The following is a 24,232-nucleotide window of genomic DNA, read 5'->3' as shown; positions in this document are numbered from 1 at the left end:
AGACTTTACAACACATGGAAGCCACCAAGGCATAAGGCTTGCATCCTCTGAAGCAGCAGCTGAAGCTGTACTTGGTATCCTTTGAGCCATGGCTGGAGCTGGAGCAGCCTGGCATGTCAGGAGCAGTGTCCCAAGGCTGTCTAGGGAAGCAGTGCCCTGGTTCTGAAACCATTCTTTCGTCCTAGGCCACTGGACCTGTGCATTTTGCGTGTGTATGGCTGTGTGTGTGCAAGTGTGTGCAGTCACATACTTGCATGGTCATGGAGGACTGGTCCATGACCCCCATCCAGTTCTCAAAGGGATCTATGCCCTAACATTTCTCCCCACTCCCCACTCCCCACATAAAAAGGCCAGGTTGCTGTTTGGAAAGCTGAACAGAGTAATTTGTTCTGACGCTGATGAAGTGGTATTTATTGATTTCTCCTGAGAGACTGCCTTTTCCAGGAAAGGTTGACCTGGCTTTGGGCCTAGCCAGACCTACCTTTGTCCTTTTCTCTTCATTCTAGGCCAACACTGGACAAATTGATGACCCCCAGGAGCAACACAGAGTCATCAGCAGCAACCTGGCCCTCATCCAGGTGAGTCTTCACCTTGTCAGACCCTCCCTTCTGAATCTGCAGTCAGGCCTGTCCAGGTTGGAAGGGTGAAGGTTAAGCAAGCTCTGCACTCTGGCCTGAACTTTGAGAACACGTAGTTACCTGTCCCTCTCATGTCCATCAGACTACATTCACACAGCCTCTGGAGGCTCAGCCCACCTGAAGCAGACCCAGGGTCTCTCCAGCTTCCCCATTCCCTTCTTTCCAAGGCTCACTTCTTGAAAGACTCACCTGTTGTTGCTCCTTCTCTGTCCCATGGCCTGCAAAGCACTCATAGGCTTCCTTTGCCTTAAATTGTGCTTCACAGGCCACAGGTGTTCCCCTAACTGAAGCAGCCTGTGATTGCCTCTTACATGTGATCTTACTTTTTCTGGGCATGTGTGGATCCTTCCTGCCTGGAACTCCTCCCTTGGCTCTGTCCCTGCCTCTCTGCCTGCTCCTTCTCAGCCTGCAAGAGACATCTTAATTCCTTAGCTGATTCATGTTCCTCTCACACTCACACATCCTTCTGCCAGGTCCCAGTTCCGCTAAGCACTTATTCTGGGACCATGCCACAGAGTGTCACTAAGTCAGCAGGCCCAAGGCAGGGGAAGCTGAGAAAGAGATTGAACATAGAGGCAAGAGGAGAGGCTGGGCCTGGACAAAGACAGGAGGTAACTTTATCCTAGAACCTTCTGGGTCTCTCTGGGTGGGGGCGGTCTGTGGCAGCACTGAAAATATGGACCCTGAGATCAGACAGCCCATCGTCTATCCACTGGATAGCCTTGAGCAGGACTGACTCCCCCTGTCCATCACATTAGGATGATACCTACTTTATACCTCACCTGGGTTCCAGAACCACTACATCTAACTCTCTACGGGGCATCTCCGTCCACCTGTCCCGGAGACACCCCCCAAAACAGCCAAGTCCGGTCACATTATCTTCCCTGCTCATACTCACCTCTGCTAAAGTCCCCGACACAGTCTAGTGTGATGGTTGAGAGCTCACTTTGGGAATCAGCCCACTGAGGGGCCTCAGGCAAGTCACTTCGCCTTCCCTATGCAGGGGTGCTGCAAAGTTGTCACTGTGTGGCATCTGGCTGGCTCTTGGCCATCACCCTGTCCTGTCAGCTGTGCTTTGTAATGTTCCTTCCCAGTAACCACACCAGGCTATGTCACCCTAGCTGCTTCTCAGCATGCAGTCCCTTTGAGGATTCTGCCTCCAAGTTGTGCATGAATCCTGCTTCTCCTCCTCCTCGCCTGCCTGGATGATGGCAGACCTCCGCACTGCTCTAGCTACTCCCAGGCCCTGAATCCTCCAGCTCCTCCTGGACACCTGGGTGGCCTTCTCTAAAATCCAAAGTCATTTATGCCTCCTCTTCCTTCACTGGCTCCCCTCATCCAACTGTGGGCCTGGCCACACCACCTCACCAACCCCCTGCCAAGCTCCCACCCCTTCACATGTCCCTGCCATGCATCTTCAGCCATCTCTCCTTGCAAGGTCCTTTCTCTTCTAGTTCAGCTGCCAGTGACACTCTTTAAAGGCTTCACTCAGGTCTAATTACCTCCCTGACACCAGGTGTATCTCTTTCTGCCTTTTACTTCTTTGGTGCCTTATGCATGCTGCTGCGGCTGCCCTGGTTGTAGTTGTGTGTTTAAATGTCTGCTCTCTGCAGCTGAGCTGAGCGTCATGGGCCAGCACCATGTCCTGTGGCTGAGGAACTGCAGAGTTGAACGAGATGCTTGTGATGCCTCTAACAGAAGGTCTAGCAAGGGGCAGGTAATAAATGCCTCGGTTGCAAGTCACACTGGTTGTACTTTGCTGCTTTCCATAAAATCTTTATCCATATGGATGCACATTTCCACATAATTGATTCTCAACATACGTTTGTGAAGCCCTGCTCAGGGATAGGCACTAGCTTGGCATATAGTCCCAGTCCTAGCATGGATGTAATTTTGTCTTCTTTTTTAAAAAAGCTTAATTAACTTTGAGTCATCAGCAGTGCAATAAGTTTTATTCATTAGACTTTTTAAGAACTTCAACATATTCTATCATATAAATGTGGCAGCAGTGACCAAATGGCCGCCATTGAGAGCCAGTACCTTGGGAGTCCACTCAGTACCAGCCCTGCCCACTTCCCTGAACCCTGCCATTCAGCAGGGCCTTGAGGTCTTCCTAGCCTTTGACTTACTTGAAAGATTGTACTGCAGTCAAAAATATCTTTGTGCATGAAATTTTTAAGATAACTTCCCACACGTTCAAAGAGTATGAACAGTTCAAACCTCTAGATTTCCCTCCAAAATGATTAAAAACTATTTCATTTCTTAATAATAAATAATTAGCCCTACCATTAATATCTGAGCAATATTTGAATCAGTTTCTCTATAACCTAATTAGATTTAAAAATATTCTTCTAAACTACTTTTTGAATTCACCATATATATGTGTGTCCACGGATAATATATATGGTTTTCTGTATTGTTTAAACATAAAAAGTTTTACACTATACACACGATTCTGTACCTTGTACTTTTAATATGACTTATTGAATAAAAATTACTTTGAATGTAGCAGATAGCACTCAGTAAATATCAGCTGTGAATGCTTTGTACACATATGCAAGTGTTCTTTAGAGAAAATGCTGAATCATAAGGTATATAGAAAAATTATAGCCAAAGTTTCCCCCAAAATTCCTGTGCCAATATTGACCCCCATCAATGTGTAAAAGAACCATTTTCTCACATACTTGTCAATATGTATTTTATATTATCAACCTTTTAAATTTTAATCTTACCTAATCTGATGAATAAACAAAGTATATCTTATGCATCCATCCATCCAGCCACCCAGCCACCCACCCACCAACCCACCCACCTACCTGCCTACTCATCCATTTGTCCATCTGTCCATTCATCCACCCACTCACCCATTCATCCGCCTACCTATTCACCCACACATCTGTCCATTCATCCATCTATCCATTGAGCCTGTATAACTACCTGCAGAGTGCCAGGCTCTGTGCTCAGAACAGGGATCCCAGTAGAAAACAAGACAGTGCTTACCTTTTAAAAGAGGAAGAACAGCATCAGCTACAAATAGATAACTTCAAGTGGAGATTTTATTTAGAATTTTCCTAACTACTAGAGAAGTTTGTCTTTATGGACGTCTGTTATCCATTTGTATTTTCTGTGAGTTGCCTATCCATAAACCTTGTGCATTTTTCTAGTTAGTAGCCAGAATAATGAAGTCCAGTGTATAAATGGACTTGTGTATATATGTATAATATATATAATAATTATTATCATAGTATATAAGTTATAAAGTTTTATATATATAACTTAATATATATTGTTTAAGCATAAAAAGTTTTATACTATACGCATATTGAGATTTTATTTAGAATTTTCCTAAAATATAATATATAATATATATTATATGTAATGTATATAATATACATTATACATTTTATAATTATATATTCTGTATAATATATATTATATATTTTATTTTATGGAATATGGTTTTTATGTTCATGGGTATGTGTGCATGGTGTGAAGTAGGGACCCAATTTTCCTTACCCTGTTTAATATTTACCCATTCCATGCTGATATGCAATGCCACCTTTATCATACTATATATTCATTATTACATTTTTATATATTAAATTTTCATATATTCATGGTTCTATTCTTAGACTCTGTTCTGTCCTGCTGATCTATTTGTTTCTGTTAGCACCACCCTGCTTTCATTCCTGCAGCTTTAAAATACACATGGATCATGAATATCTCAGAACTACTTCTTTGACCCCTCTTGAAACTGTCTTGGCTATTCTTGCACAGTTACTAATTTTTGTGAAATTTAAAATGAGTTGCCAAGTGCCATGAAAGATCTTGTTGGGACTTTGACTGGAATTACATAGATTAACTTGGGGAGCATTTTTTAGCTTTAAAAAACTAGCTCTTTGTATGAGTCCATTTTGCATTGCTTTAAAGAAATATCTGAGACTAGGTAATTTATAGAGAAAAGAAGTTTAATTGGCTTATGGTTCCACAGGCTGTTCAGGAAGCATGATATTAACATCTGCTTGACTTCTTAGGAGTCCTCAGGAAACTTACAATTATGGTGGGACACAGAAGGGAAGCCAGCACTTCGTGTGGCCAGAGAAGGAGCAAAAGAGTAGTGGGTGGGAGTGCTACACACTTGTTAAGGACCAGATCTCAGCAGAACTCACTTATTGTAGGTGACAGCACCAAGAGGGTCACCATAGAAACCACCCCTGTGATCCAGTCACCTCCAATCAGGCTCCACCTCCAACACTGGGGATTACCATTTGACATGAGATTTGGTGGAGGAACAAATACAAACTATATCATTCCACCCCTGGACCCTCAAATCTCACGCTTTTCTCACATTGCAAGATAAAATCATGGCTTCCTAACAGACACCCTAAGTCTTAACTAATTCCAGCATTAACTCAAAAGTCCAAAGTCTCATCTGAGACAAGGCAAGTACCTTCTGCCAATGAGCCTGTAAAATCAAAGACAAATTAGTTACTGTGACAGTAGCAGATGGGGCTGAACCCTGCAAAGCCACAGAGGCTTTAGGGGCTGGTGTTCAGTGCCTGCAGCTTTTCCAGGCTGATGGTGGCAAGCTGCTGGTGGATCTGCCATTCTGGAATCTGGAGGATGGAGATCCTCTTCTCCCAGCTTCACTAGGCAGTGCCCCAGTGGGACCTGTGGTGGTGGGGTGGGGGGCTCTAATTCCACATTTCCCCCCACACTGCCCAGGTAGAGGGTCTCCATGAGGGCTCTACCCCTGCAGCAGGCTTCTGCTTGGACATCCAGACCTTTCCATACATCCTCTGAAATCTAGGCAGAGACTCTGAAGCCTCAACTCTTATACTTTGTACACCCACAGGCATAACACCATGTGGAAGCCATCAAGGCTTATGGCTTGCATTCTCTGAAACAGCAGCTTGAGCTGTACCTGGGCTCCTTTGGGCCATGGCTGAAGCTTCAGTGGCTGGGATGTGGGAAGGAGTATCCTGAGGCTGTGCAGGGCAGCAGGGGCTGTGGGCCTGGCCCATGAAACCATTCTGTCATCCTAGGCCTCTGGGTCTGTGAGGGAAGGGGCTGCCAATAAGGTCTCTGAGATGTCTTCTAGGCCTTTTCCCATTGTCTTGGCTATTAGCACTTGGCTTCTTTTCATTTATGTAAATTTCTGCAGCCTGCTTGAATTTCTCCCCTAAAAGTGGGTTTGCCTTTTCTACCACATGGCCAGGCTGTAAATATTCCAAACTTTTACTCTCTGCTTCCCCTTTAATTATAAGTTCCAGTTTTACATCATTTCTTTGCTCATGCATATGAGCATAGGTTATTAGAAGAAGCCAGGTCATATCTTGAATGCTTTGCTGCTTAGAAATTTCTTCTACCAGATACCCTAAATCATCACTTTCAAGGTCAAAGTTACACAGGTCCCTAGGGCAGGGGCACAATACAGCCAAGTTCTTCTCTAAAGTGTAACAAAAGGGACCTTTGCTCTAGTTCCCAAAAAGACCCTAATTTCTATCTGAGACCTCGTCAGCATGGCCTTCACTGTCCATATCACTACCAGCATTTTGGTCACAACCATTTAACAAGTCTCAAAGAAGTTCTAAACTTTCCCTTATCTTCCTGTCTTCTTCTGAGCCCTTTAAGCTCTTCTACCCTCTGCTCATTACCCAGCTCCAAAGTCATATCCACATTTTCAGGTATCTTTATAGCAGTGTCCTACTCCTTTGTACCATTTTTCTATGTTAGTCTCTTCTCATACAGCTACAGAGAAATATCTGAGACTGGGTAATTTATAAACAAAAGAGGGTTTATTGGCTTATGATTCCACAGGCTGTACAGCATGGAAGCATGATGCTGGCATCTGCTCAGCTTGTGGAAGGGCCCCAGGAAACTTACAAGCAGGGGGCAATGCAAAGGGGAGCAGCACTTCACATGGCCAGAGAAGGAGCGAGAGAGAGAGGGGCGAGGTGCCACATAGTTTTGAACAACCAGAACTCATGACAACTTACAATTATCAATGACTTCACCAAGGGGTTACGGGGTGATGTTAAACCATGAGAAACCGCCCCTATGATCCAGTCACTTCCTGCCAGGCCCCACCTCCAACATTGGGGATAACAGTTCCACATGAAACTTGGTGAGGATATGGAATCAAACCATATCACTCTTCTCCTCCCTGTGCAGGGTGGAGCTCTTTGTTTCTGTGTCCTTCTTTAATAACATTTCCAGGTCAGCATTTTGGATTAGAGGTGCCAGTATTGATGTCCAGATCAGGGCAGCTCCTGGCGCATGCTATAGTGTGTGCTCGGCCGGACAGAGATGGGAACAGAGCCTGGAAGGGGAGGGTGTGTGCAGGGTGCCGGGAGAGACCGAAAGTGTGCGGAGGCCTCCTGCGTGGCTGCTCTGCATCATGGGGTGCACCACATGGTAAGTGAGGTGTGTTGTCTGCACTGCTGGGGGTTGCAGAGCACTTCTGCCCAGACCAGTGAGAGTGGAGTTGTGAGCAAGAGACCAGGTGGCCCCTGACTGAAGTCTGAGCAGAAGATGCAGAAATAGATTCTGCCGTTGAGGGCGGTGCCCAGCAAGGGAGCAGAGGTGGCCAGTGTGGTTTCGGGGGAGTTGGGTTCAAGGCAGATATGGGTTGTGGTGTTAGTTGTTCCTGGGGTGAGGCCTTGTGAGATTTTAGGGTGAAGAAAAGGAGGCAGTAGCATGTGGCACCCCACCCCTTGTGGTGAGCAAGGTATGAAGGGCAGGGAGTGTGGCTGTGGCCCTAGGGGCCCCCCTCATGCTTCTGATTTCTGCCCGACAGGTGCAGGCCACTGTCGTGGGGCTCCTGGCTGCTGTGGCTGCACTGCTCTTGGGCGCTGTGTCCCGAGAAGAGGTGGACATCGCCAAGGTGGAGTTGCTGTGTGCCAGCAGTGTCCTCACTGCCTTCCTTGCAGCCTTTGCCCTGGGTGAGCCATGCCCCAGCTGTGTGCCCCCACCCACCCCCTGCTCCTCCGAGTTCCCACCTCAGGGCTCATTGTGTTTTCAGTTTCTGGGTAGTCTTACCACTAATGGGACTGATGGTGGGCTCAGGGGTCTCACTAATAGGGTGGAGGGAGCCAGCTAGGTCTTCATGGCTTGCCCTGTGCCCTCACCCAGGCAGGGGTGTGTGCTGCCCCTGCCACCACCCACCTCTGGTCCTGCTCTGCAGATCTCTTCAGCTGGTCACGCCCCTGTGCTGAGGTCTGACATTTGCACACAGCAGGCTTCTGCATCTGTCTGTTCGGTCAGCCTGTTGGTTTTCAGGCACTTATTGAGCATAACCTTACACACAGGCCTGTGATGGACTCTGGAGGCTGCAGACATCCTGGAGGCAAGGCACAGATTTGAGCTTCCATTTCATGTCTTCAGAGAGGCCTTTCTGACCTGTCTGAGGGGCCTGTGGCTGCTGTGACGGAGCTCCCAGTCAGCTCGGTGGCAGCAGACATTTACTCCTCACTGGGCTGCAGGCTGGAGCTCAAGGTTGGGTGCCTGTGGGGCTGGGATCGGGGCTGCTCCCTTTGAGGCTGCAGCCATCGCTTCTCACCGTCGTCACATGGTGGAGAGAAATGTGGGAGCTCCCTGGGGCCTCTTTCATAAGGGCCCTCATCTCATTCATGTGGCCCCCAGTCCTCATGACCTCACCTCCCAAAGGCCCCACCTCCTAACACCATCACCTTAGAGGTGAGGATTTCAACGTGTGGGTTAGGGGGACAGTAGTGTTGAATGCACAGCACCACCCTCCCATGTGCACCCTCCTCCTCTCTCCCCTTCCCGTGGACCCCGGCTCTGCTTGTGTAGCTTAGATTGTCTTGTTTCATCATCTTTCTGCCTCACCTCCCTGCTAAAATGTCACCTCCTCAAGAATGGGGACCCAGCAGTTCCCACCTGCTGTCTGCTGCTCCTGTCTCATGCTGGACACAGCAGGTGTTTAATGTGTGCCTGCAGCATATGTGAGACAGAATTGCGGGCAGACATAACCCTCTTCCCTAGGGCTCACATGTGTGGGGAAAGCACAATCACCACACATTCGCCACATTGCATGGTCATCCATTGGTGATTCAGTTGTTGCCAGGTGTCTGCTGTGTGCCTGACACTGTGTAGTGCTAGGGATAGACTGTCAACAAAATGTGTTTTGATTTTATAGCCTATATGGCTATAGACAATAAACTTGTGAGTGTACAGGACAGTAGAATGAGTGCCATGTGTCGCTTTTGTCCTCAGGCCTTCTCTGACCAACACTAAGGTGACCTTGGTTCCAGTCGTGCTTTCCTTTAGTGTCCTGTTTTACTCACCTCACCTCAAATGTATGTTCACACACTTGCATATTGTTTCTCCCCCAACCTGACAGGCATTTCCACTGATGGGAACAGAACCTTTTGGTTACTGTCATCCCCTAAATCCGGGCCAGGCTTATAACCAGCTCACAGATTTTAGCTGAGTGAATGGACTGTCCTCCAGCTCTCTCCTGGGTCATGTGTCTGTGTGAATCTTGCAGACCAGGTGCCTTGCTTTGGTGCAGTGAAAGAAGTAAATGTTGGTAACTTCACAACGGAACCTGTGTTTATACATCCATTCCCCCACCTACTTGCTCAGTCAATACCATCTGGGCTTGGCTTGCTGTGGGTTACCCATGTGGGCTATTTGAGGTTTCTCATTCCTACCAGGCAGCTGATCAGCCCCATTCCTGTGCCAGGGCATGGAGCCAGCATGGAGGGTGTAGGCCAGAAGAGGACTGTGCTGAAGCCCAGCTGCAGGTTTACAAATCACATGTCCCTGCTCAAGGTGTTGCCTGAGGCTGGCTTCTGGTCACAGCCTGAGCAGGCATGGACAGATGGTGGATGCTGTGACCCAGCCTGGTCCACGGATGGGGCAGGATGAATGTGCCAGACTTTCCAAAGAAGACCCAGGAGACCCTCAGCGTAAAGTCTCCTGAAAACAACAGAGTCTAACAGTCTTGAAGGCCAGCCCTGTCTTTGCAGGGGCTTATAGAGAACACCATTCCCAGCTCCTCATTTTACAGAAGAGGAAACTAATCCCAGAGAGATGGGGTGAAGCTTAGCAACATAAGCAAAATCTGTATTGTCCATGGCTGTTCAGAAGCATTGCGGTTGTCTCACCGGGTGCCGTTGAAGAGGCTGTCACACAAGCCTCAGGGTAGTGGTTTTCAATAGGTGCCCCCAAACCAGTGGTGTTCCTTTAAATGGTCCCTGCAAGATTGTCCCCACCTCACTGACTCAGCATGCAAGCTCAGATTCACTTACAGCTGGCATTCAGAAGGAGACACAATGTTGCAGATATCAGGAGACTGGAGAGACCAATGTGTGAAACAGGAGGATTTTATTTAGGTGCGCCGGCTCCATGCATTTGTATCCGAAAACTGAGCAAAAGACAAAGAAAATGGGGTACTTTTTATACATTCAGGATGACTTAGCAGCTAACAGGTTTACAGAAGGCAAAACAAAAAACAATTAATTTGTAGTGTGTCTTATGATGTACATTACATTTGAAAAATAGCATTTTGAGAAACACATTGTACATTCTTTAGGTGTTATCTTGTTCTGTGACCTTGCAGCTGGTCAGCAAGAAAAATAGGAGTCTTGAGATGCCTGGGAACTTTGCTGAGAATGTGAGGAGAATAGATAAGGTAGGTTTTACAGGGAGTTAGTTAATTTTAAGCAGAGCTGGGGGATAGGATTTATATTAAACACAATTACAGTAAACTTTATTTTATTATGTAGCAATTACAAACTATTTTTTTAAATAGGCATACAAATTTATTTGATGTGTATCGATGGGAACCTTCAGAATGAAGACCCAAAGATACAGGGAAAATTGTCCTTTTTTATGCTTAGGTTTAACAAATTATTGATAGCTGTGAAGAAATATGATTGGACAAAAAGAGTATAGCCTAACGTTAGTAAATGGAGCGAGGAAAGCCAGCAAGGCCTATTTGTCTAGATTCTTTCTGGTCTCTCTGTGCAGCCTTCCTTTCTTCTGGGTGTATGACAGGATCCTCTCTGGAATGTGGGGATCATATATATATATAATTTTTTTTTAATTGCACTTTATGTTCTGGGGTACATGTGCAGAACATGCAAGATTGTTGCATAGGTACCTACATGGCAATGTGGTTTGCTGCCTCCATCCCCCCATCACCTATATCTGGCATGTCTCCTCATGTTATTCCTCCCCAACCTCCCTACCCCCTGCTGTCCCTCCCCATTCCCCCCCAACAGACCCCAGTGTGTGATGCTCCCCTCCCTGTGTCCATGTGTTCTTATTGTTCAACACCCGCCTATGAGTGAGAACATATGGAGTTTGATTTTCTGTTCTTGTGTTAGTTTGCTGAGAATGATGGTTTCCAGATTCATCCATGTCCCTACAAAGGACACAAACTCATCGACAAACTACTATTGTTATTATTTAATTTCCCTCTTTAACAGGGCTGTGACTTGTTCACAAGATCAGGCAAGGCACAAACCAGCTTGTGGTGGCAGCTTGAGGATGGCATTAGTTGGTGATTGTAATTATATTTAGAGTTACAAGATCCTGAGTAAAGTGTTCAAATGCCAATAACCACAACACAGAGCATCTTCTTAGAGAACCAAGTGAGAGTCTGTGGAGTCAAGCCCTAGGCCGTGGATGTGGACTAGGAGATCACATGTGATAGTCCCTTTCAGAGCACAGTCTGAACAGGAAGGAGGACTGCAGAGTCATGGTGGCCATGGAAGTGTGAGCCTCACCTCTCAGTGCTTCACCCTGAAATCCACCAACACAGCGTGCGCCTCCCAGTGCCCAGGGACAGCACCGCCAGGCTCCCATCACAGGACTGTTCCTGGGAGACGCAGGGCCCTCCAAGGGTGCCTCTGACAGCCTGGCTGAGTGCACCTAGAAATGCAGTGCAGTTTCAGATGCACCCCACCTTACCTCCTCCCCTCTCCTGTGCCCTGCCTGTGTCAATGTCTGCCAGTGCTCCCAGCTCCCACCCTCCCGGTCTTCCCTCACAGGCCTAGTTCCTAATAAATCTCTTACCTGGCTGATTCCATCTTCGTGTCTGCTTCTTAGAGGATGCCAGTAAACACAGGAGGCCATGAGCTCACCCCTGGGAGGCTCCTTGCTCTGAGCTTCTTTGGAGCAGCCCCCGTGCAGCATGGGGCTGTGGGCTGCCTGTCTCTGTGGTTCCTGGTGATCTAGGAGCCCAGGAGCCACAGGTCACTACTTAGCATCATGCGCACAGGTCACATAGTGAAGTCCAACTCTCCCAGCCTTCCCAGGCCTCTGGTGTAGTGGGAAGCTCTGAAAGTCAGGGCAGCCTGGCTTCACATCAATGCCTTTATGGAGGGAGGCAAGTTAATGAGTAGCCTCCCTGCCACCTGCCATTCCCGGCTCTGTGCTGCCCATCCCTTGCTGCCGTGCCTGCTCAGGGCCATCTGGCTGCCTGGGATTTGAGTCTGCTCTTTCTCCTTTCTTTCTGCAGGGGTGCTGATGGTCTGTATAGTGATTGGTGCTCGAAAGCTCGGGGTCAACCCAGACAACATTGCCACGCCCATTGCAGCCAGCCTAGGAGACCTCATCACATTGTCCATTCTGGCTTTGGTTAGCAGCTTCTTCTATAGACATAAAGGTAAGTGGGGCTCCACAGAGGAGGGGTACTGGAGCAGGTCACCACCAAGGTTGAGTGGGTACTTTTGCACTCAGCCCATGTGCTGTTGTTTGAATGTGTCCCCCACATTTCATGTGTTGGAAACTTAACCCCTAACTTGGCAGTAATGAAAGGCAGGACCTTTAAAAGGTGATTAGATTAATGAATCGGTGGATTAATGAGTTACCATGGGAGTGGGACTGATGGCTTTATAAGAAGAGGAGGTGAGACCTGAGCTACTCTCTGCAGTCCTTCTTCCTGTTCAGACTGTGCTCTGAAAGGGACTATCACACGTGATCTCCTAGAGTAAAGACCATCTTTGTGATAAATTGGCAGAGAACTTGGCTGAACTGTGTCCATACCTGAGGGCTTTGTGGAAGGCTGAACCTGAGAGTGATGTACTAGGGTGTCTGATGGAAGGGATTTCTAAGCGGGGAAGTGCTCAGGCTGATGCATGGTTACTTCTGACTGTTTATGGCTGTTGACAAAAAGAGTCAGACTCTGCAAAATATTTGAAGAGCTTTATTCTGAGCCAAATATGAGTGACCATACCCTGTGGCACAGCCCTCAGGAGGTCCTGAGAACATGTGCCCAAGGTGGTCAGGGTGCAGCTTGGTTTTATACATTTTTAGGGAGGCATCAGACACCAGTCAAATACATTTAAGAAATACACTGGTTTGGTCCAGAAAGATGGGATAACTCAAAGTGAAGGCTTCAAGCTTATAGGTAGATTTTTTAAAATTCTGATTGACAATTTGTTGAGTTCATCAAAAGACCTGGGATCAATAGAAGGGAACGTCTGTGTTAAGATAAAGGATTGTGGAGACAAATTTCTTGTTTGCAGAGGAAGCCTTCAGGTAATAGGCTTCAGAGAGAAGACATCATAAAATGTTTCTTATCACACTAAAAGTCTGTGTGGATGTTAATCCCAAAGAGGGATAATGAGGCCTGTCCGATCCCCACTTCCCATCATGGTCTGAACCAGTCTTTCAGGTTAAATTTTAGGGGTGCCCTGACTGAGGAGGAAGTCCATTCAGATAGTTGGGATGGAGCTTAGAATTTTATTTTTAATTTATATGGTGAACTCCTAGAGAAAAGGGAAATGGCAGAAAAATTTGGAAAATGTTTAGCCTGGCCATATGGTAGAGAATGGAAGAGTTTCCGGGAGAGGAATCCAAGGGTATGGCTGAGCCACCAGCTTCTAAGGAGATGAGCATGGCTGAAAGGGAGCCAGGAGCTAATTAGTCAAGACCAGGGGGAAATGTCCCAAAGGCATTTCAGAGATTTTTCGAGGCTCTCCCTCCCATCACAGACCCAGAAGCCTAGAAGGACGGAATAGTTCCAGGGGACAGGCCCAAGGCATGAGCTTGCTGCCCAGGGCCCCCTGGGAACTCTGTTCCCTGTATCCCAGTGCAGTGCTCCTTAGCCATGCCAGCCATGGCTCACACAGCCCTGATGCAACTCATGTTGCTGCTCCAGAAGGCACAAGTCATAAACCTAGGTCCACGTGGTGCTAATTGTCCAGACTTGCGGAGAGCAAGGGCCATGGAAGCTTGGTAGCCACTACCAAGTTTTGGAAGTATTTTGTCCGAAGCCCAGGGGTCCAGGCAGGAACTCGCTGCTGGTCTGGAGCCACTGCAGAGCTCCCCAACTAGAGCAGTGTAAGCAGAAATGTAGGACTGGAACTGCCCCAGAGAGTTCCACCAGGATAGTACCCAGTGGAGCCATGGAAGCAGGACTCCCACCATGAACCCAAGACTGCAGAGCTATTGGTGTGTGACTCCAGCCTGGGAGAGCTGGGTGGACTGAGCATAGCACAGCCATGGTTGGAGGTGGGAGGGTCTCAGAGGGCTAGGAGCCTCAACACCCCACACCAGTGTGCAGAGGATGCCTGGAATGGAGTCAAAGGAGAAAGCTGTGGAGCCACATGCCCCAGTGTCTGCTCTCTCAGGTTTTGGCCTATGGGTCTTTTCTTTTTGCCCATTTCTTACTTTTGGATGGGAATGGCTGCCTTATACACATACCACCATTGTATCTTAGAAACAGATAGCTTGTTTTGATTTCATAGGCTCACGTGTGAGTCTCTGGACTTTGGGCTTTTGAGTTAATGCTGGTGTAAGTTAAGACTTTGGGGCTTTGGGAATGGAATGAATATACTTTGCATGCGAGAATGACATGAATTTTGGGGGCCAGGGGTGGAATGCTGTGGTTTCGACAAGTTCCTAAATTTCATGTGTTGATCCCCAATGTGGCAGTATTGATAAGTGGGGCCTTTAAGAGGTGATTGGGTCATAAGGATTCTGCCCCCATGAATGGATTAATCCACTCATGGATTAATAGATTAATGGGTTAGTGGATTAGTGTGTTACCATGAGAGTGGGACTGGTGACTTTATAAAAAGAGGAAGAGAGACCTGAGCTACATGCTCATTTCCCTTGCCATGTGGTGCCCTGCGCCACCTCCAGACTCAGCAGAGTCCCCACCAGCAGGAAGGCCCTCACCAGAGGCAGCCTCTCAACCTTAAACTTCTCAGCCTTTATAACCATAAGGACAAATTCTTTTTCTTTAGGGATTACCCAGTTTCAGATGTTCTGTTATAAGCAACTAAAGTAAGACACTGTGGTATTCAAATCAGCCATTATTCCCACAGCAAGGAACCTGCTGTGTTACAGGCAAAAATCCTTTAACAGAGGGAAAGCCTGAGGTCATTCCACAAGTTCAAGGAGTCCTCAAGAAAGTGCCTCAAGCTCTCCAAACCGTGTTAGGAAGGATATGCAGCTGAAGCAGGCCTGCCTTTATATGGGTGGTTAACTTCTACCTTTAAGGCAGAGGTGTCCTAGGAGGCTGAGTGGGGCCTGAGGCTGGTTGGCCACACTGATGTGTCCTCACAGGATTGGAGGGCAGTGGGCAGGCGGTGACGGTTGTTGAGGAAGTGCCTAGACAAAGCGAAGAACCTCAGCAAAGCTGCAGTTTATCACTCCCCATGAGAATGTGGGCCCAGGGATTTGAGAAAGCATCCCATCTTTACCTATTGGCAACTGAAGTGGACAAACAGTTGTGATTTAGGGGATATTGGCACTGCGACTCTTTCTGTCCCAGCTTTGGGACCATCTCCTTGCCATCCTGGTACTGCCTGCCAGCAATGATGTTTAATCACCAGGGAGATTCACCAAGTTTGCCTAAGTAGCAATGGAGATCTGTAAGAATTAAATAAGATAAACTAATTATACTTTTAAGCTAAACTGAACTTAAACAAGAAGGTTTGTGTATGGGTTAATTATTTGAGTTAGATTTGCAAAATAAGTGAGAGTTAGGCATCACATGAACCTTTCCCTCTGCTCGGCTATACCGTGTGCTCATTTCCACACGACTTAGGATTTAGACACAAAATCACTGTTGGAGCATCTGTCTCTCCAGCGAGACTGTGACCTCCTCACTGCTGCACTCAGGAGTCACTGGGACTGGCCTGTATTAAATAAATCTTTACCCACCGAGGTGTGAGCAGCTGACTGTGGCACCTGCTGGGTGTAGTTGTGAACTGGCATTGCACACTGGGGAGGTGTGCTGGGGAGAACATGAGGCAGGCCCCGTGGGGGCTTGTGAGTAGCTAACCAAAAACTCAGACTGGATTCAAAAGCATCCTATAAGATGATGCTCCTGCAGGCTGCTGTTTCCCAGAGTATGGAAGACCTGGTTAGAGCTGGCTGGGCCTGGCTTATATCTCCTGCAGAGGCCATGCCCTCCTACCATAAATATCTTGTCTGTAGCCAGTCTGGGGCACCTGAACCAGAGGAATGGACCTTGACCCTTCAATGCAGAGGAGGAAGGAGGGGATGTTCCTGATAACACCACCATGGAGGGAGCGTGTGGGACACAGACCCATGCCTGGGCACCCCTGAGTGTTGGGGCCCCCTTGGCAGGTGAACCCACCCTCTGGAGGGTGGGGCTGAGGGTATGAGGACCACTCTAGAGAAAGCTGGTGTCTCGTTCTGTCACTTGTAGAAGGGGACCCTCACACAGAGCCCAAGACAGAAAGAGAGGGAATGAATGCATGAGGTACCCAAGTGTGTCAGGCTTGTCCTGGGCCCCCACAGCAGTGACTGATCCAGCACCCAGCCAGTCTTCAACGTCCTCCCACCTGTGGAGATGAGACGGGGACATGAGTAGCTTCCCGGCTGGCCGTAACCCATGTGGTTGCCTGGGACTGGCCTCAGCCAGGACCACAGGTGGCATCCCATAGCCAGCCCTGGCATTCCGTGGACCTGGGCTGTATCCCTGATGGAGCTGCTTGCTAACTGGGCAGCCACCTTTTTTGGCATGTCTGCTTCCTCCTGCTGCCTGTCTGAGCAGGGATGTCAAGAAGGTGAGATGAGATTGTACACATGAAGTACCGAGCATAGTGCTGGCTCGTGGTGTGTTCTATAAACTGTACTTCTATTTGTTTATGACAGTAACATGAGGGTGGGCCTGAGGATGGGAGGAGAAAGCCAGAGTCTTGTTCTGTCACTTGTGGAAGGGGACCCTCACACCGAGTGCAAGGCAGGAAGGGAGAGAATGAATACACAAGATGCCCAAGTGTGTCAGGCTTGTCTTGGGCCCCCACAGTGGTGACTGATCCAGCACACAGCCAACAGAGTACTAAGAATAGAGTACTTTATGTGGGGAAAATAGCAAGTTTGCCAGAAAAGTGGAGTTGAATGTGGCAGGAATTGAGGTCAGAGAGGAGCTTTTCTGGTTACTTCTTGGGATGGTGAAAGTTCTTTGAAAAGTATGGCAAGGCAGTTCCCCCCAAACTGATGAGGATAGGAGCATCCTCACCTACTTTTCACTTGTGAAACCCAGGCTGGGCCTGTGCATGCTGGCCTTGGCCATGTGAGTCGCGGGTGTCCCTGTTCTCCTTTCAGAGAATCAATATCTGACGCCACTGGTCTGCCTCAGCTTTGCGGCTCTGACCCCACTGTGGATCCTCATTGCCAAGCAGAGCCCACCCATTGTGAAGATCCTGAAGTTTGGCTGGTTCCCAATCATCCTGGCCATGGTCATCAGCAGGTGAGCAGGAGCCAGAGCCACGGCCCCCTCTTCCTCCTCTCAGCCACGAAGGCCCCTAGAACCAGGGTGACACTCACTGCCTTGGGGGTCGGGGATGGAGTGAAATGTAGCCATGGGCTCCTTCAGTAACTCCCATTGCTGATTGAATTATACTCTTTACTTTCTTCTCTCCCTTTCACTGAGAACCCTGGGACTTATTGGTTCTAAGAGAGGCTGCTCTATTTACAGTTGCCAGAACACCAGGGAGCTAGGAAGAGCCAAAGCTGGGGCCACCTCATGAGTGCACTGGAGCCCCAGGGGAGACAGTGGCTTTCAGGCCATGGCCACCAGAGCTTTGCTGGCCCAGACCCCTGCATGGGTGGCAGGTCCCACACCTCGGCCTTAAGGCCATATCTGCTGACTCATCCGTCCTCCTGGTCACTGTCCACTCATGGCTGCTGGTGGGACCCAGACAGCTGTGGGGTTAGCTCCCCTCCAGAGCCTTAGAACCTTCAGCTGAGCCCAGGTCCACCACACTCCAGCCCCTTCTCAAGGCCCATTTCCTGGGAGTCGACCTTGATGGGGGCCACCCCAGTCTATTCTGATGGAGTTTTCTAACTTTAAGTCTTGGGGAGAAGAGGTGATGGAGTAGGTATCCTTGCTTCCAGGAGGCTCCTGAGCTCCTTATACAGATTGACCTGGCTTCTCCAGTACTCTAAGAAGTTCCAAGGGGTGGGAAAGCTTGTGCTAAACTACAATGGCTGGTGGGAGCAAGGTCTTGCTGCAACATTTTCTGAGAACAAGGGGTGGGCATGAGGTGATCCTCCTGCAGGTCCTGTTTTCTGTTAAAGAGCATCTCAGTTGTGGTCCCAGAGTCATGGGACAGCCCAGCCCGCTGTGGGCCCTTGGAAAGGTGTTTGTTTTGCGGTAAGTGAGTGTTCTCGGATGGCTTTCTGCAATAGTTGAGGCTCAGAGTGGAGATGGAAAAGCGTTAGCAGGGTGCAGAGAATGCTGGGGAGACCAGCTTGGATGCAGCAGATATTTTGTGTAGGGGAAAGGAGAGTGTCTGCTAACGGTGAGAAGCCAGGCTGAGAGGGTGATTTGTGTAGAGGATTGTGGGCCATTTTAAGTGTAAACTCTGATCACTTGACTGCTGTCTGCTCTCTCCCCAGTTTTGGAGGGCTCATCTTGAGCAAAACCATTGCTAAACAGCAATACAAAGGCATGGCGATATTTACCCCTGTCATAAGTGGTAGGTATTGAGGGGTTCCCATGGGGTTCCTGGGTTAGGTTGGCCCCCAGGATTGGGTTGGACCTGAACAGCAGACCTGAGACGGGCAGCACCAGCCCCACACAGGCAGTTGGGCAGCTGAGCTGTGGACAGACTGCTGCCTTGCAGGGATGCCAGAGGATGGAAGGAGCCTGGGGAGGAAGCCCCACACATGCTCACAGCAACTCAGACCCACTGCTCACAGGTAGCCCTGGGACATGAGCTCTCCTGCCAGAACCAAACTCCAGGCCTTGCAGGCACCTGCCGATTGAGCATGGCCTTCAGAACCAGGGTGCTGGCTTTTGTGGCTTTTTCTTTTTTTTTGATTCATTGCTGACATCAGAACTCAGATATTTACACTTAAAAATCTGGATTTCTTCTTAAAAATTAAGACTGTAACAAATACCAGGCCTACACTCTGGCACTGCAGCAGTCCCTGAGACAGATCCAGGACTGTGCTTTCCAGGTGCCTTAATCCCCACATTGCCTGCTGCCTGACACCTGGCTCTCTGCACGTGCTGACCTCCTAGGCCGAAACTTTGTGGGGTTTGTGTGGATGGCCCCTCTTTTAACCGAAGCTGGGTTTGGTGTCTGATGTTTGATAAGTTTCTGTAAACGGAAGTGATCAGTTAGGAGAGGAACAAAATATGTTTTGGTCTAGTTTAGCCCCTAGGCCCTGGCCTGCGAGAACTGAAGAAACAGCCTTCAGAGGCTCTTAGGCAGGCCCTGCGGGTCCACAGTGCCCATCCTCTCTTGTTCCCATGACCATGTCCGTGTTCCTTGCATGTCAGTGGGCCACTCAGTGTGTCTGCACCCCGACAGTGCCAAAGTGCCTTCACATTGTGAGTGAGGACAGCAACAGAGGGCTTATTACCTTGGAGTGATTTTTTGGGATGAGTCACCAACTCAGATGCCTTCAGTGGCCAATCAAATAATCTGCATGAATTATTCAGGCAAGGCAACAGCTAGACATGGAGGAATGGCGGGGGTAGGGCAAGCTGCAGAATGCATTTCTCCTCTGAAGGTGGTGCCTGTCTAGCTCTAGCCACTAGCTGCCTTGGGAGAGTGTAGATCCAGACTTACCAGAGCTGACTTGTGAAAAGAAGCTTGGAATTTGTATTAAGGGCCTAATTTGTAAACAGTACCAATTAATTTGAGATTTTTTTTTTCCTTTTTCTTTTTAAAATTATGTATGGGCCAAGCAGAATAGATGACAGCAGTCCTCTGCCTGAAGACAACTGTTTACATCCTCTGGAGCAGCCTAGGTGGTTGGCCTCTGCCCCAGAGGTCACTGGTGCACACCTGGCCCAGCCAGGAAGAGTTCTCCATGGCACTGAGGAAGTAGGATGGGGGAATCCCCACCTTTTTTCAGCCTGCCCCCACATCTGCCCCCACAGAAGGAATGCTCAACATGGCCTTTGTCAGGTGGGCCATCTGGCCCTGGCAGAGCTTGAAACCTTTTTCATACCCCATGGGATCTGGGAACCTCAGCAGGAAGTCCTGGTGTTCCCAGTAGCCGCATGTGTTCGTGATTTTCTGGGCCTCATTACTCTGCCTATAGAGTTCTGTGTTCTAAGCCCTGTCAATCTACACATGACCCCGCTCATCCTATTTCCCCTAAAGCCACTTGCTCTGGGCACATACCCAAGGCATCTATGAATGTGGGAGTCTGCACTAGCAACTGGGCTCCCAGATAGGGACTCACATAGCACCACAAATTGAAATCACGCAGCAGACAATGTCTTTTCTTCAAAGCTCTCAGACCACGCAGCCGCGAGAGGTGTCCCAGGCACGTCTCCTGCCACATGCCTCCACCTGTGATCATCTCTCTCTTTCCTTTGCCTTCCCTCTCATTCTTTTTTTTTTTTTTTTTTTTTTTCCCAGATGGAGTCTCGCTCTGTCGCCCAGGTGGGAGTGCAATGGTGCGATCTTGATTCGCTGCAACCACTGCCTCTCGGGTTCAAGCGAGTCTCCTGCCTCAGCCTCCCGAGTAGCTGGGATTACAGGTGTGCACCACCACGCCCAGCTAATTTTTTTGTATTTTTAGTAGAGACACGGTTTCACCATGTTGGTCAGGCTGGTCTCGAACGCCAGAACTCAAATAATCCGCCCACCTTGGCCTCTGAAAGTGCTGGGATTACAGGTGTGGGCCACTGCACCTGGCCCCCTCTCATTCTTATCTACTATTTTCATTCCCGACCTTCGCCTTCCCACCTTGAGTGAAAAAACACTTTCTCAGATATTCCAGCCTCTAGTCTGGTTCCTATCAATGCCTGTGGCCTTGAGGTCTGACTTATCCAAACTGCCTTTTCATGCTGTTCTCACACCTTTCCATCCACTCTCCTCATCCTCACTTTGTCCCTGCATCCCCTCCCTCTCACCCTTGCTGCAACCAACAAATATTTATTGAGAACCTACTTTACAGCCCTACTCTCCTCACCTTAAGAGATGCCAGTGGTCAAGGTGATGCAGTTGCTCCCTGGATATCTCACTCAGAAGCTCTGGGCTACCCTGACTTGCTGCCAAACAAGATCTGTGGTCAAGTGGGAGGAAAGGAAAAGAGAATGAAAGACTGAATTAACCAAAGAAGGCTCCCTGGAAGAAGGGAACTTAAAATAAGGGATACAACTTAGAGACTGGTGTGAAGAAGGGGAAAATAGATTTCTTTTCTCCTCGTAGGTGTTGGTGGCAATCTGGTGGCCATTCAGACCAGCCGAATCTCAACCTACCTCCACATGTGGAGCACACCTGGCGTCCTGCCCCTCCAGATGAAAAAATTCTGGCCCAACCCATGTTCTACTTTTTGCACATCAGGTGGGTGTCATGTCTTTCAGAGGGCATCATAGCTGTTGCTTTAAACAAGAAAACATCCATGTTGGAATCTGGTGTCTGTAGCAATGGATGCCTGAGGCCAGGGCTGATCTCAGCACACATCACCTTCAGGGCCCCAGAAACCAGACTCCCTGGCCCTGCCTGTCCTTCATTCCTTCATTCAATTATTTATTGAACAGGGAGAGCTGATTTCTTGCCCTTGGAGTACACGGTGTAGAAGGGCAGATAAATACAAGTGATCTCATAATTACAAATTATAGTGTGCACTGAGTAGCAAAAGTGCAGAGTGCAGTGAAGAATTAGATGAGATACACTTAGGGTTGGGAAGCTCCTCCCTGAGGACAAGCAGGTGTTGTTGGGAGGAGGAGGGCTGGAGAAGGGGCTTTAGGAAAGTGGGTGCAGTCTAGAAAAGGCCCAGAGGCAGGAAAGAGTGTGGCAAGCCTGAAGAACCAAAAGACAAATATGGCCTGAGTTGAATGGACAGGAGGGGATGAACGATGCTGAGGGCAGAGAGCCCGGAAGGGGTGAGCAGATAGGGCCTTGGAGTTGAGGAACGAGGCTGGATTCTACTCAGAACCACTGGAAGCTTTTGGAGAGATTTTATCTTTTTGTTGGCTTTGAAAAATTAATCTTTTTTCCTGTTATGTTGTTTTGGATTTCCTTTCTATTTTGAGAACTACCTTTAGCTATCTTTTGGGTTGGCTGTTGGCACATTTCTGAAGGATATTTTCACTGGTTATAAAATTGAGGATTGATAGTTGTTTTCAAACACTTGAAAAATGTGCCACTTCCTTCTGACTGCCATGACTTATCAGAAATCTACTGCCATTTCAGTGTGTTTTGCTGTATAGGGATGGAGCCATTTCTCTCTTGCATTTTTCAAGACCTTGTCTTTAGTTGCTAGGAGTTGGATTATGACATGTATTGGTGTGGATTTCTTGGGGTTTATCCTATTTGGTGTTTTTAGGCTCCCTGAACACATGGATTTACATCTTTTGTCAAATTGGAAAATTTAAGCCATCACTTTTTCAGCTGTACTCTCTTTCTTTTTGATATTCTAATGACATGAATGTTAAATCCTCTGTTACAGCTCCACAGGTCCCTGAGACTCTGTTTGGTTTTTTTAAAGTCTGTTATTTTCCTTGTTTAGATTGGCTCATTTCTATCACTTTTTTCTTCAAGTTGACTGATGTTTTTCCCCCTTCTCTCTCCATTCTGCTATTGAGCCTATTCACTGAGCTGTTTGGGACTTTGGGGGGTATTGTGTGTGTTTAGTTCTAACATTTCCATTTGGTTCTTCTTTCTACTCTTTCTTTTCCGAGACTTTCTCTTTGCTTATATGTTCTATTTTTGTTTGTTTCAGGTGTGTTTGTGATTGCTTGATGAAGCATTGTTGTAGTGGCTTCATTAGAACAGCTTTCAGGTGATGCTGACGTCTGTGTCGTCTCACTCTGCTATCTGTTGGTTGTCTTTTCTCATCCAGGTTGAGATTTTTCTGGCTCTTGGTAAGATGAGTGATTTTCATTTGAATCCAGACATTTCAGGTATTATGTGACAAGACTTTGGATCACATTTGAATCTCCATTTTAGCTGGCCTCCGTTGGCACCACCACCGGGAAGAAGGGAATGGACTGCTGCCTTACTCCCACGTGGGGGTGGAAGGCCAGGTTTCCCACTCAGCCTTTATTGCTATCCTGGAAGAAGAGGAGCACCTTGTTACTGCTGGGCACGGTGTGATCTAGGTTCCTCACTAGGCCTCCTCTGAGACCACCCTGGCTGGGATGAGGAGAGATGCCTTATTGTTGCTCCCCACATGGCTTCACTGACAAGGTGGGGGATCCCATTACCACTGAGTAGGGATTAAAGTTCTGAATCTCACCCTGCCAGCCACAGATGATGGTGGTCCCACTCGGCCTCTCCTGATGGGGTTGGGGTTGCAGTTTATCCTGTGCTGTGTGTTGGAGTAGAGTAGTTATTATCTGAAAGTTCTCTGTTTTGCTGGGCTGCCCCTTTCCTGACCCTTGGCTAAAAAGAGCAGACTTCTATGGAGTCTCTTTTTGAGACAGGATCTCAATCTGGCACCCAGACTACAGTGCAATGGCGCGGTCTCGGCTCACTGCAACCTCCACCTCCCAGGTTCAAGCAATTCTGCCTCAGCCTCCCGAGTAACTGAGATTACAGGCGTGTTTCACCATGCCCAGTTAATTTTGTATTTTTAGTAGAGACGAGCCTCACCATGTTGGCCGGGCTTGTCTCAAACTCCTGACCTCAAGTGATCGCCTGCCTTGGCCTCCCAAAGTGTTGGGATTACAGGCGTGAGCCACCGCGCCCAGCCTATGGAGTCTTTTTTGTCTATTTGTGTCCATATTTCTTGATGGCTGACTTCTCCAGGACTTGGTCTTGGATACATGAGGCAAATAAAGAGAAAAAGGACAATTCAGGGGACTCACGACCATGTTGTTAATTGTGGCCCAAGGTCCCCAGCCAGCCTTTCAGAATCTGTTTGCGTTTGTTTTATATATAATGTTCAGGCTTTTAATTGTACTTAGTGGGAGAAATAGGAAGAAGTATGTCTTCCCCTTTCACTCAGATGTCAAACTCCCTGTTATATTTTCTAACTTGTCATTTGTATATAGAAAAGCTGTTATTTTTCTGTGTTATTTGTGCACCTAAACATTCTATTGAATTCTTATTGTTTACATGGTTGCTTTATAGATTATCTTGAGTTCTCGCACAAACTTCCAATAGTAGCTTCTTCCGATCATTTTACTTCCTCTTTTTGACTTTTTTTTTTTTTTTTTTTTT

The 24,232-nt window shown here is 47.9% G+C and overlaps 1 protein-coding gene across 5 annotated transcripts in view; it reads left to right on the top strand.

Moving 5' to 3' along the window:
* The window catches only part of SLC41A3 (solute carrier family 41 member 3), a 61,891-nt gene that overhangs the window by 33,264 nt on the left and 4,395 nt on the right, over positions 1-24,232 (top strand). For all 5 annotated transcript variants that reach the window (XM_032269250.1, XM_032269249.1, XM_032269251.1 and 2 more), the window contains 6 exons: positions 507-578; positions 7,438-7,582; positions 12,133-12,279; positions 17,202-17,346; positions 18,498-18,577; positions 21,275-21,409. In XM_032269250.1, coding sequence (XP_032125141.1) covers positions 507-578; positions 7,438-7,582; positions 12,133-12,279; positions 17,202-17,346; positions 18,498-18,577; positions 21,275-21,409 — 724 coding nt within the window. The remainder of the gene's footprint in view (positions 1-506; positions 579-7,437; positions 7,583-12,132; positions 12,280-17,201; positions 17,347-18,497; positions 18,578-21,274; positions 21,410-24,232) is intronic.

Source organism: Sapajus apella, unplaced genomic scaffold (assembly GCF_009761245.1).
Source record: "Sapajus apella isolate SASKATOON/1434 unplaced genomic scaffold, GSC_monkey_1.0 scaffold190, whole genome shotgun sequence".
Lineage (NCBI taxonomy): Eukaryota > Metazoa > Chordata > Mammalia > Primates > Cebidae > Sapajus > Sapajus apella.
Note: the sequence above shows the minus strand (reverse complement) of the source record. Positions and strands in the feature narration are given on the sequence as shown.